General features: G+C 43.3%; 1 protein-coding gene across 1 annotated transcript; it reads right to left on the reverse strand.

The window, feature by feature from the left end:
- Window positions 1–453: 453 nt before the first annotated feature.
- Window positions 454–13,220, reverse strand: pgap1 (post-GPI attachment to proteins inositol deacylase 1). Its single transcript, XM_030427887.1, has 26 exons — window positions 12,916–13,220; window positions 10,881–11,034; window positions 8,789–8,964; window positions 8,054–8,225; window positions 7,772–7,932; window positions 7,476–7,528; window positions 7,325–7,391; window positions 7,053–7,158; window positions 6,802–6,860; window positions 6,559–6,642; window positions 6,403–6,452; window positions 6,240–6,291; window positions 6,081–6,158; window positions 5,180–5,255; window positions 5,021–5,094; window positions 4,884–4,935; window positions 4,739–4,805; window positions 4,557–4,662; window positions 4,430–4,468; window positions 4,131–4,315; window positions 3,822–4,052; window positions 3,586–3,721; window positions 3,151–3,201; window positions 2,856–3,067; window positions 1,334–1,438; window positions 454–1,239 (listed from the first exon to the last, which is right to left on the reverse strand). Exons 1-26 carry the CDS (start codon window positions 13,075–13,077, stop codon window positions 1,101–1,103), a joined length of 2,847 nt encoding a protein of 948 aa, XP_030283747.1. The 5' UTR covers window positions 13,078–13,220; the 3' UTR covers window positions 454–1,100.
- Window positions 13,221–13,576: the final 356 nt, after the last annotated feature.

The raw sequence follows: 13,576 nt of genomic DNA on the forward strand, positions 1-13,576 counted from the left end.
AGAAATGCTCAATTCCGTTCTTTTCCCTGTCCGCTCTCGATAATAACTGTTATAAACTGGCAGGTAAGACACATATGAACTTTGATTGCTTTTCCATGGAGTCATAATCATACATTTTCATCCATGAGCCGCGGAAATCTACTGCACTCGGTAATCGACTCGTCGGGACTTCCCGTCAACAGGAAGCTGCTGCAGAAGAGTGGTAAATTTAGTCAGCTTTTCAGTAGAAATCCAGCTACGCTAGCGGAGGTTAGATGCCCCGGACTATGTGCTGAGACCCTATTTGTACTGTTGCTGAAGTTTGGTGCTGTTCTGAGCATTATTTGTGGCTTTTTGGTGGCGGTTTATATTTGGATCCATTTACTGCAGTGTATTGTTGTCTTGCGGTCGTTTCTGAGGTTGATAAAACTCTGTAAATTAGCGGTCTGCTAGCTTGATATCTCGAGAGGGAGTCTAACACAGTTTCACGGTGATTTAGACCATGGATTAAATTTACACCAGAATATCCCTTTAATACCAGGTGTAGACGGGGTGTTTGGGGTGATTAAGGGGAGGATGTAAACATGATTCCTTTGGGTTTCTCTGATGGTCGACAGTCAACAGTAAAGACGACACACAGCTTCACGTCATCGCTAAGCAGTAGGCAGTGTAGGAGTTCACAGCGCAGTGACCACAGTGAACAATGCCACTGAAGACACTGCAAACAACAGACATACGAACAGTAACACCCTGTTGTGAATCTCTAGTATCAGTAGCTTCACTGGTTGCGGAGTGGTCGCTCCTTGAAGGCAGAGCTATAGATATACAGAGTAAGGCAAACTTGGTTTCGGGTCGATCCTTCGGAGCCATATTCGCACCAAATGTTCCAAGGCCGTTACATCCTCTCTCTTTAAAACTCAGTGTAACTACCATGGAGCTTTTAGCGCTAACATCGAGCAGGCAGTTCCCCAAAGCTATGTATGTCTATGGCTCTGCTCCATGGCAGCCGGGCCGAGGACGTCTCCTCGAGAAAACGGATCAACCAGCTTCAGAGAGTAAAGCTTCATCTAGAGAAAAGGCTTGTTATGGTGGAGATGTGGACTGAGACCGGTCAGGTACCGTCAGAGCAGACAACACAAGGCCAGGGGGACGAGCGCCGCCAACAGGAAGTAGGTGACTCTGTAGAGGTGGAGCGGAGAGAAGGTCACCATGGCGACGGCCAAGGGGAGAGGGAGGCAGGTAGTCACATGAAGGAGTTTACTGGAAGAGATGAAGAGGGAAGTTAAAGCAGAATCCCCGGAAACTATAGTGATTATACGAGTCGATCTCTGTGCTGGTGGTGATGCGTTCTCACCTGTTGCTGAGTATTAAAGTGTTGCAGTTAATAAGCAGCGTGTACACAATAATTACAGGCACAAAGTGTGGCCAGCAAGGGTCCGGATCCAACTGGGCGGAGTACCTGCAGACGATCAGAACGACAAAATCAAAAGTTATACAGACACGTTTCACACTGCCGTTTGCATGCGGGGATCCTGCGCCAATTCTCCACAAAGTTTGAAAGTCTGTGTGAAAGTGTCAGATGCGGAGAGGGGGGAAATTTCGCTCCGGCGCTGATCCGCCTCTGGAGGTAGTATCAGGGCCGCATTATTGGTGAACCGTCCCAGTGTGAACGGATAATCCGGAGGCGCGGAGCGAGGGCGTGTCGGTCTGACAGTCTGATAACTGCACAGGTCCTTCACTCAACTAAATACAGAGAAATGTCCCACAAAGCAACGTTACAGGACCGAACAAAAGTAACGTAGTAACTGTAACTGTCTTTGGCAACTTATATGAGGAAAACAAATATAACAGCTGTACGTGGAGAAGCGTCGTCCTCCCGCCTGTCCTACTGACTCTTCGTCACATTTCTGCCCGAGAAAACAGCCTCCGTCCCTGCGAGTGACAGAGTCAGACAGCGTCCTGTTTACTGATGGTGATTATGTATAATTATGTAATTTAGCACGAAAAACTTCACTCTGTCACTTTCCAGGATATTTGGTGGGTCAGGATCTCAATCACTACACATTATAACAGCATCCATATGATTATAAACTGTCCGGGGGTTTAGATTGACAGGGGGAACACCTGGGATACACCGACGTCATCAACATGACGTGTACTGTCACGCCTCTTTAGGAGCCGCAGCGCCGGCTTTCAGCGAGAATTACAGGCGGTAAGGCGGAGATGCTTCACTCTGTGTGAATCACCATCGGCAGAGAATTGGCGCTCTGGAGATAACGCGGAGACGCTGTGTAAAAAAGGGCTACTGTTTCCCACTGCACCACGTCTGGATTAGACGTGGAGGACGCTGAGAAGACTTTGGTATGTTATATTTGATATCTGACAACTTACATGCACTTTGAAATTGAGGTTGTTGTTATTCAAACTCAATTTACTGAAGCAAAGAACGTCATAAATACCTGAAGGTGCAAATATCAGCTGAGCAATTAACTCATAGCCAGAGCTAGTTAGAGAAAGTGCTGCTGTGTTTTTGTCGTAGATGACATAAATATAAATGAAAGATTTAGAAGTGAGTCATTGTTCCTTCGTCTCTACAGCTTCTACGCTGCACAGCGAGCATCACAGCGGGCTCTCTTACCTGATTACAGCCGCAGCCTGTCGGGATGAAAGCATCTCAGGTCTAACTGGAAAATTGTCCTCGACCTTATTTGCATAATTGGTCTTAACAAATCAGGTACTTAACTGTCGCTGTGGCCGCTCCTGTTTATGTACATGTAGACATTTTTCTTAACAGCTAACGCTAATTAGCATTCTTAATACACACAGCCGAGCGGGAGCTTTGACTCTCCCACACGCTCTGTGCTTTGATACTGTACCTCAGGTTGCGGATCCAGTGGATGAGTGACGGTGCGATGAGCATGAGAGGCAGCGTGAGCAGCGCCGACAGGCAGAGGTGCAGCTGTAAGTCGTCCCTCACCTCTTGCAGCGCGCACTCAGACAGCAGGGGGGCGCCGTTACATTCTTTAGACTTGCTTAAGGATTCGGCGTCGACTTTCCCGTTCTCAGTGTCTTTGTGCTTCCCCGGTGCCTGAAAGGATGATTGAACACTTTAAGTAATTTCAGCTTGAGTTTGAGACGAACCAGGCTACATTTTCAAACTGAAAATCTTACCAGATTCAGCATGTGACTCAAAGATCTCTCTGTCATTTGTAGCCTTAATACCTGAGCATGCAAACAAACACAGTGTGAAGAGATTCAACAGACTCAATGACTGAATTAGTGATGCTTCTCTGTAAATTGACTGGAAAGGTCTTCATTTGTACGATACCGTCAACTTCTAAATCATTTTGTCAATCGATTATTCAGGTTGTGTGTTTGTATTTAGCAAAATAAGTCACAGCTTTTATGATACCAGCTCTTTAAACATGAATATTTTCTGTTTTCTTTCCTTCACTTTGACAGTAAACTTAACACCTTTGGGTTGTAGACAAAACAAGACGTCATATCGGGCTCTGTGAAACACTTATTGACATTCCCGACCAAGAAAACAAATGGAATAATCAAGAAAATAATTGTAAAGCTCTATTAGTATGTCCTAAAACTCACCCTGTAGAGGTGAAGCAGGAAGGCTACAAACATCGACAGCGCTCCACAGGAAGTCCCGCCTATAACAGTCAGACACAGAGTGATGATGAGCTGCGTCCGAGGTCTCAGAGTGCCACAGTCTCTGGAGACGGACGGTCTGGAGGGAAAACAGAAAACAAGAATCAAAAGTCAGAACACACAACTATTAAAGGACGCTTCAAATCAAATGCCTCGATGTTTTAACTGTTCAGCTTCACCTGTGCAGCGGAGCTAAAACCAGTGAGACCAGTCGCATCATGAGACGCAGGAGTGCGCTGCCCCAGTACGCGACAGCTGCCCCGAAGATGTACAGCAGAGGGGACAGGAAGTGAGGCCACTCTTCAGCTGGGACCGCGTTCTCGTTAAATGTTGCATCAGGGGTGGTCGGAGGGAGCGAGTCCATGAGGGGGAGGCAGAGACCAGACCAGACCTCCTGAAACCAGCTACAGCTGAGGGAGGAAGGAGGAGGAGTTACAGTTATGCTGTTTCCAAGAGCAAGAATGAATCTCCACGTTTTCGAAGCGTACCTCAGTAAGATGTGCAGGATATAAACGGGCAGATTGACTTTGTGAGGCTGCAGGCCTTTGCCCACCACCTGGCTCATGTCTGCAGCTCGCCTCGTCTTCAAGATGGTGGACAGCTGCCCCCCGCAGGCCAGGAGGAGGGTTACAGCCGTGTACACCGGCACCATGGGCCCACAGAACCTCAGGATCTGTCAGAGAGGATGACACAGATCTGTGTTTATCCTGAAGTGCCAGTGTCAGAGTGCGCTCAAAATAAAAGGAAACATAAGAATAACAAACTTTTAAGACAAAGAAAGTCGTACCTGTCCGAGCACTCTGGGTAATGAAGTCCTTACTGACACCTGAGGTTAAAAATCAGAGGACATCAGAACAGATCATCTTTTAACCTCCGTACTGATGATTAAAACATTAGTCATAGTGAATTCATACCTTATACTGGCAGTTGGGGGCAGTGTGGAGCTGGAGGAGGACACCTGAGCTGTTGTCTGGACGACTTGTGTGGAGCATCCCTGAGATCTCAGTCACTGACGGCACGCTGAGAACAGAAAGACAGAAACACTGAGTACGACACGTAGATGTGCCAGAATAAGAAACAACAGAGCAGAACTCACCTGACTGTGGTTAAAGAATCCTCTCGAAACCACGGCACGTTTATTCTGTACACATTGGGAAGTCTATCTGCAGACAGACAGAGATTATCGTTTGATTTTAAACATGTGCACATGAGCCGGACTGTGCATCAGAAGACAAACTTACCTTTATGAACTTTACACTGGCTTGCGACTGTGATCCTGAACGCCTGATAGACCTGCAGACACAGAGCCGCTCAGACGTTAGAGGCAGCAGGAACAGAGACACTGAGTGAAACAAGCAGGTGAGGCGACGAGAGCTACCTGGTGAAAGTGCTGCAGCTTGATGGTGTGAAGAAGCCCAGACGAGTTCACTGTAACATCGCTGACAGTCAAACCTGAAAAACAACAATTACTATAAAGGAATCTGTGCTTACTTCTTCTAGATTTTAAAGATAAAGCGCCAACAGTGCGACAACTCACCGAAGGACAAGACATGCGGCACCGGGACGGACTGAGTCTGAGATTCTTGTCTCTGCCACTCGCACTCCACCGTGAACTGTTGACCAGATTAACATTTTAATGCCGTCTGTACAATCAACATAACCGATGAAGTGAGATTAATCTTTTCCTAAAGACTTTTTAAAGCAGTTTCATTTCTGATTACACCAGCAGCTGTAACCGAGGTAAAAAAACAACAAAACATTGTAAAGACATTCGTGGTTACCAGATGATGAATCCCCTGATTTCTTCCTGAACAATGAGGTTGACATTTTGGTTTGTAGTGAAACAACAACTCAATATTGGTTGTCCAATTTTATCAGCTGATACCGGCCTATTAAAGATTCACGATATCTGAAAAAATTAGCATTTAATTGACATTAAATCTGGATTAGACGCTCACGTTCCCCTTAGAAAGGTTTGTAATATCTCTTCAAGATTTTAATTGGTCATTACACTAGTTTATGACCAAATACAGACAAAAGTACAGACATTCTCATCTTCCTCAGCTGTACTTTATAACTTCATTATGTATCTTTTAATTTGCAAAGTACATTTTTGACATAACTTCTTTCACATCAGCCAGAAAATCACAATTACAGAAAAAATACAATAAAAACAATGTTTGTAGCTGCATCTGATTCACTGACTGATGCAACATGTGAAATGTGTGGTTTGCTCCTTGTTGTTGTTAATGTAATTTGTAAAATCAAGTTACGTCACTCCACGGATCCTGCTGTATGTTGGAATATTGATTTTTCTGGTCTACTGTGCACCCAGGAGAGCAGCACTGCTGAGCAGAGGCAAGACCAGCAAAACAAACAGAGACAGACAACAGAAAGACGAGGAGAGGAAGAATCTCATCATCAGAGAGTCTCTGTACCTGTTTGCCGTTGAGGTTGGAGGCCGAAACAACCAGATGAGTAACAGAAGACAAGTCAGTGAGGCTGAGAATCAGGACCTGAGGAGGAGAACAGACGGCTGTGATCAGCCTGCAGCAGCTCAGACTGGACTGGACGACGTCTCTTTAGAGGATAAATACCTTGTACGGAGGCAGAAGCTCGGTTCCCATGGACAGATCCACCGCATGCACGCTGGGAAATCCAAAGAGCATGAATGAAGAGTAAGGAAACTGTTTTATCATCCAAAATGATCACGAAAGGGGAAAACAGGAGACGGAGAAAAAGATATAATCCTGATCTTACCACGAAGAACCGTTCCTGTGCGTGCAGCCGTAGACCCAGCTGGTCATCTCCTGTTGCACACAACGATAAATCAGAGTCAAGAATAATCTGCTTTCTGCTTCATTTTACTACATTCGCAGATATACATCTCTATGAATCACACGTCTGGACACTCACCAGGTTGTTGCTCCGGCAGTAAAAGTGGCTGTAAGCTTTCCTGCGACTCGACAGAGCAAACAGGAAGTATTTGACTTGTCCTTCCTGCAGGAGGAGAGCAACACTGAGGATGACCGCTACATTTATAATTCTGTCTGTATCAGAGCTTTTTTTTCATAGGGTTAGGGTAGGGTTAGGGTCATTGATGCATTTATTGACTGTACGTAAGGAGCTCCTTTATTATATCAGGACAAAGTCTGGTACCTTCGGCGTGCTGTAGGCCAGACGCAGCGTGTTCACTTCACTCCACGCTTCAGGGAAATCTGGAGAACAAAAGAAAGACAGAATTGATTTGAGCTTCGTAAATGTTCTGGTTTCTATGACAGTAAACCTGGTGGACAGTTTTCACCATTTTCTAACTAATAGATTAATTAAGAGAACAATTGAGAATGAAAATAATTGCTGCAGCCCTAAATTTCTCTGTATATTTCAGCCTCTCTGTGGTGAGTTGTCACCTAAGATGGAGATGGAGGTGTCTTGAGTTTCTCCCACCTCCCTGACAGGGTGTCTGATGAAGTGATGGTTCAGTACTGACAGTTTCTTCTCTGGGTTTTCTGTGAACTAATAAAAACATAATGCTTAGCTTGAAAAACAGACGACACGTGTTTGTAGATGTAATATTTCATGACGTATTCCCCCGAGGCTCTGGTGCAATAACATCTCTCTTCTCCCTTCATATTTCTTCCCAGAAAAGATTAATTTTAGAAAACATGTTTGTTGTTCTGACCTGTCTGGTTTCAGGATTAATGAGGTCGAAGAACGCCCGGACAGTCGCGAGAACAAGCTCTTTGCACCTGGGACACAAACACACTTCATCTCAGTAATCTGCATGATTTTTACACACAATTGTCGACCGAAACATAAAGCCGTGTTCTTACCAAACGATGGACAGATGGTCAGTCGACACCCAGGTCCTGGGAACTGCAGTTGCCTTGAACATTGAAACATAAATTGAAGAGTAATGCAGCATCAAACACAATTCACAGAATCCTTCAGCACTAAATGTTTTTACTAAGAACTAAGAAACCAACAGAGCAAAAAATACAACTTTAAACCAAATCCTGTGAGTAAAATGAAAACTTAAGTTCTTCAGTTCTTAAAAAACCTTCCTGGAGAAGTTCCTGCAGTGGTGGAGGGTCAAGTGCCTCCTAACCAGTTCAGAAACAACACTTACCACCAACGACAGCTTATTGGGGTCTCCTGGAGGACAAGACAGGGACGTCAGGCCGGAGCGGACCTGGTAGTCACGGTAACCACCCCCAACTGACAGCACTGTGACGTTCCGGAGCTTGTTGGCCTGGTTCTGCCACTTCTGTCTCACTGCAGAGTAGAAATCTACACGGAGCAAAGATTTCACATTCACCCGAATCTATATTTTATATTAAAGATCTGACACTGAAAAAAGTTCTGTCTATATTTCTGTTTACAAACAAGCCACCGTCACATTTGTCCTTACCCAGCAGGTACGGGTCCAGGGCCAGCACTGGAGCTAGGTGAGGGGAGGCCTGGGTGATGATGAGGCTGACCAGGTTGGTGTTGAAGCGGGGCAGAGTGTAGAGCGCCCGGGCCACCACTCCACCCATGGAGTGACCGACCACCACCACACTCTGAGGAGGCGTCTTCAGGTGCTGCAGGGAGGAGAAACAGAAGGAAAAGAGATGGTTAAACCTTTTTGTAGCATTTTTGTAGCATTGTAAGTATATCCATGTCTCTGTTTTTGAGCCTGTTGTGTTTGATCCTTAAATGAATTAGTTCCTGCAAGTTATTTGACATAATTGGAGCTTTGTCAGTTGTCTCGTGCTGCTTTTACTGCTGACAAAAAACTGCATTAATCCTATTAGAAACCACTTCTGTAGCTGTGTTTGAAACTGCATATTTAACTGTTTTAATCCATGTTATGTATTGACAATTATCCCTGCAAGCTGACAGACGTATTAGTATTAAATAGAAACTAGAATATTTACCGTTAGCTGCGCCTTATCTTTGCATTTTAGGAATTTTAGTTTACTCTGCTGGTGCTGTGTCAGCATAGTGTACATGTCAGAGGGATTACTTCAATGTAGAGGTGACGAAATGTGCGTGATGTGCATCCCCCCCCCCACACACACACTGAAACACAACTCCACCAGCAGCATCCGACATCTGGTATAAGTAACCCAGTCTGACGAGCGGATGATATTTGAGGCCTGACCTTGTAGAGCCTCAGGATGGCCTTAATGCTCTCGTGCAGGAAGTGCGTCTGCCGGAGCAAACTGCCGCCATACAGGGCCACCAGCTCCTCGTTGAAGTCCACGGTGAACACGTTGAAGTGGAGACCTCCCTCCATGTTTTCAGCCTTCCTCAAGGCCACGGAGCCCAGAGAGCGAGCTGCGAGAAGAGGAGGAAATCAAAACAGATGTGGAGTCAATGCTGGTTATAATCTGATCACAACCATATGCTCAGTTTTAATGCTGCAATATTGATTAATGCACAGCTCGTGTGTGCAAATTATGTTTTTATATTCTGAATTATTGATCAGAGTCGTCTAATGATTCTGATCCTCGGGCAGATCCTCATGACAAACAAAGAAAACTCTCACTTCACTGCTAAAGAAATCATTAAATTTACATTGACTAACATTTTCCTGTATGAGAGAAACTCAGCAGCAACAGTCTGATCTCATCTGACACCAGCGCTTCATCAAGCTGGTAAAAATACATCAGCTCGAAGAATCTAAATGTAGGACAAGAAACGTGGAGGAATAGTGAACACGGTCCATCGTCACAAACATCACGGCGTTACTGTAAATGTGTTTGTATTCAGAAGAATAAAAGCGTGGGTGTCTTCCTCCTACACACGACTGATAACAAGAACAGACAGCAGGAGTGATCTGATGAAGGATTTGTGTCGTTCAGAGCATCGCTGAGTTATCAGAGAGAGAGAATATCCGGTCAACAGAAGGTTCCAGGTTCGATTCACCCAGACAGAATTATTACTCCAATAGAAGTAAAAATAAAATATATTTACAACATGTTAGGATACTTTACTTTGTGACAACAACACTCAAGAAAAGACCAAAACCAACAATCTGTTAGTCCATTTTTTAATACATAAGACTCACTATCGCACAGACGTTTCTACTGAGGACGTTTATCTTTAAAAATAGATTTTTTAAAAGAGGTGAAGCCATTTCCTGAAACATTTGAATACAAGGAATGAACAATATTCTTCTTGTTAAACTGCTATTGGCAATTACGATGACAATCACTGATGTCAGTGGCTAATGTCTGTTTGTTGTATCACTGGCTCGTGACGTCCTGCCATTACTTTGTAATGTAGGAAAAGAAACATTAATCATTTATTAGTCACATGATGGGAAACTTTACAGCGAAGGGGATGAAAGTGTTACGAATGAGATGATATAATATAACATTTTCTTGCCAAATAATCGTGATAATCATCAAAATATACAATATAATATGAGCTGCACAGTTTTGTCGAGTCACTCGGGAGAATATCAACGATTGTCCTGAAAACCAACAGTATCTGCTATCAGTGAAACTGCTGTTTTAAACATCAGTTTTAGTTTTAGGTGCAGTATTTCACAATCAGGACATCAATGCTGGACTGTGTAGCTCTTAGCTAATGTTACTTAATCAGGTTGAAATAGTGATTTGTTGGGATCTATTTTCAGCTGAGGATTAACACAAATGTGGTGCTTAAGTGAGTATTTATAGCAGCAGGACGGTGTACGTGGGATGGAGTCGAGATAAACAAGAGTGTGTGTTCATGATAATGAAGGAACAGAAGAAGATGATGGAAACTGTGGAATAAGAGATAAAGAATGTCTACAGCCTTTTCTCATAAGTACAGGTGGATAACTCTGGGTATAATGTAACGAACCATATCACAGCAACTTAATATGCAAAACAAAAAGCAAACAAACTGTTAAAACATGGTCGCAAAAGCCAGTTTTTGAAGATTAGTAACTCTTCTACTGTTTACGTGTGAATTCCAGCAAAAACAAAATGTGGAAACTTGATTTTTCTCCAACATATTCAGTCTTAAATTAACGATAAGTTTGTCTGTAATATTGTGAAGGACAATCAAGTCTGACTGCAGCTCAGGAAAAGTCAACAAAAAGCATGAAGCCACACATTAACGTCCTCAAACAACCTCAGTACATCCACTGAGTGACTTTACTGCCCAAAGTTTTAACACACAACTCTCACCTTGTTCTCTCTCGTTTGCTGAGTGAAATGCAAACAATCTTTATCAACCCTCCGTTAACGTTGCGCTCTTACCTTGTTTATAGCTGCCTGCATTCCCGGGCAGGAAGAGCACAGGTGCACCGGTGAGTTTGAGCGCTCGTGTCTCCTGAGCGTACAGACCTTCTCCGTACAGGTAGAGGCCGTACGCTGGGTAGAGTCGGGCCACGCGGCGAGGAAGAGCCACGCGCTGTCGACACAACACAAACAGCACAGACACTAATCCTCGTCAGTGGAGGTCAAGTACCAAAATCACTTTTAACCTCACACAGTTCATTCAATGTTTCTTACTAGTGTCATCAACAGTCTCACTATAAGCAAAATAAAGGAACTGAAGCAGTGAGAGAGTTTTCTAATAAATAACGTCTAGTGAAGAACTTCACTGTTTCTCTCAAATGTGAAGATTTTCTGCTTTTATCCGTTTTTTTATTGCTGTAAATTTGGGGCTGGGTGAAGTTTTAAAGGACATATTTTTTATTCACATTAAACATCAATCAATATTTTTCTGTTGGTCACTATTGATAAATTTTTTTTATCGTAATATATTTATTATAAGTAGAATTTCATAATCACCTTTGTCGAGGAGGTTATGCTTTCACCCGAGTCTGTTCGCTTTTTTGTTTGTTTGTCTGTTGATTTGTTGATTTGTTTATTTGTGTGTGTGCATTATTCTTTAAATCCAGATTTATTCTTAAACATCCCATCCTTTGTTGAGCTGCATTTGACTCATTTGAAAGTTGTTACATAAATTGATAGACTGAGTTGCAGAATCAGGGATGCAAGACTCTTTTCAGCTGATACGATAACCGTTAATTACCTGACTGTCACTGCAGATGCCGAGAAAATAACAGATAATAGAGACTAATATTTTTTTTTGATTGTAAAATAAATTGCTAACCTGTAATTTATGCACCTGAGTGTGAGACAGGCTCAGATGTAGTGACAGAAATGGTGTCGTGTTCTTGTAAAACAACATCCACACCTGTGACAACCTGTGTGGCTCACAGGTGCAGCAGTTCGGTGTTATTAGCGCGCATTTGTTGTTGTTATTCTCTATTTTTATTGGCCGCTCACAGCACAACTTTAAAGGTGCATTCCACCACCTTCTATTTGTAGATGCTGCACGTGTTAAATCAACAAAAGCAGCTTGGCTTCTGTTTTGTCTCATCTACGTCGTGCATCTCGAGCCGTAATACTGACAAAATCAAATAAAATAGTGTTTCCATTCCAGCCCATGTTGCTAAAACTTCTTACAGTCAAGAAGGGCAAGAAAACTGAGCTGCATCACAGTATAATAACAATTGATTACCATGATTTCACATTATGATTTGTCACACTAATCTATCAAATCTGACTTTTTCCCCCCTCTCCTTGCTGGAACTATTTAACCCTTTCCAGATAATACTTCCTCTCTCGTCTATCCTGTATTCACCACAAGCCCTCCAGCTGTGACTCAATGGATCCTGTCCATTAACAACACAAACAAAGCTGATGTTTCCTTCAGATACATGGGAGCTCCTTCCACCCTCCCTCTTATATATCACAACAGAAAAGGCTGTCTGTTCTATGGTCGATGCCCCATACAAGTGTGTTGCCTCCAGCTGTGCTCCACTTCTGGACAGATGAGCACATTAAAGCAGAGCAGGACGACCTACATTACATTACAACACATTACAATACCAACATGTCTGTTCACACCTGACCTGTAGCTGATCTGCTGAGAGGATTCAAGGATCCATAAGCTGATTTATGCTTTTAAAACCTGGCTAATTTTGGCTAATCTGATCCCTCAACGTGTAGGCAGCAGCACACCTGCCAAACACACAACACACAGGTGAGTCTGCGTGTTAGCATGTTAGCTGTCAGGTGTCAGGAAATAGCTTTTTAAAAAAATAGAAGGAGGGTAATTAATGTTTCCTGGTTAGGTTTAACAGATGTGCTTCGCGGTGTTTGGACATGATTTAGCAGGGTACTGTAACGCTAGCATGTGCTAACCAACACGGAATGCTACAAGCTAGTTTTGTGGTAATAGTAAGCGGTGTTGGGTGAAATAATTAGCCGCGCTACTCACTCGATACTCCGGGTATTCAAACATGTAGGTCATACTGCATCTGTTCTCCTCGAAGCCAGTCAGCAACTCTCGCAGGCCGACCGCCAGCAGCCCAGCAGCGAACACGTAAAAGGCCACAGCGGCGAGTTTCATGGTTCGGTTCGGACTCTGTGTGTCGGACATCACGGCAGCTTCATGTCCATGTTGTGGAGCTCATCCCCCGGTGTGTCCCTCAGACTCCACACAGGTTGTCTCCTCACTCTCACCGGCTGCTGGAGCCTCCTCACAACAGGAACCACTCACTCTACAAACACCGCTGATTGGCAGAGCTGACGGCCAATGGGAGGAGGGACCGTTAGGAAACAGACCAATAGGAGAGCAGGAATACAGTGACTTGTCATACAATTAGGAAATGCTAATTTTAGCTGCTTCTGCTAACTTTGATTAGTTTTTTATTTCAATTTCTCCTCTTTTTACCTATATTATAATTAAAATTATTATCAAGTCTTGATTACATACATTTTTTAAATTTTGTGTATTATATTATTATCATATATAAATAAATCAGTGACAAGATCAACTCTGAATGCTGTTGAAAAATTAAAAAAACAAATAAAAAAACAACAAGAATAGCGAAATAAAATATATATAGATGTAATATATCTATAATAAATAATATATA

This window comes from Sparus aurata, chromosome 9 (genome assembly GCF_900880675.1).
Source record: "Sparus aurata chromosome 9, fSpaAur1.1, whole genome shotgun sequence".
Lineage (NCBI taxonomy): Eukaryota > Metazoa > Chordata > Actinopteri > Spariformes > Sparidae > Sparus > Sparus aurata.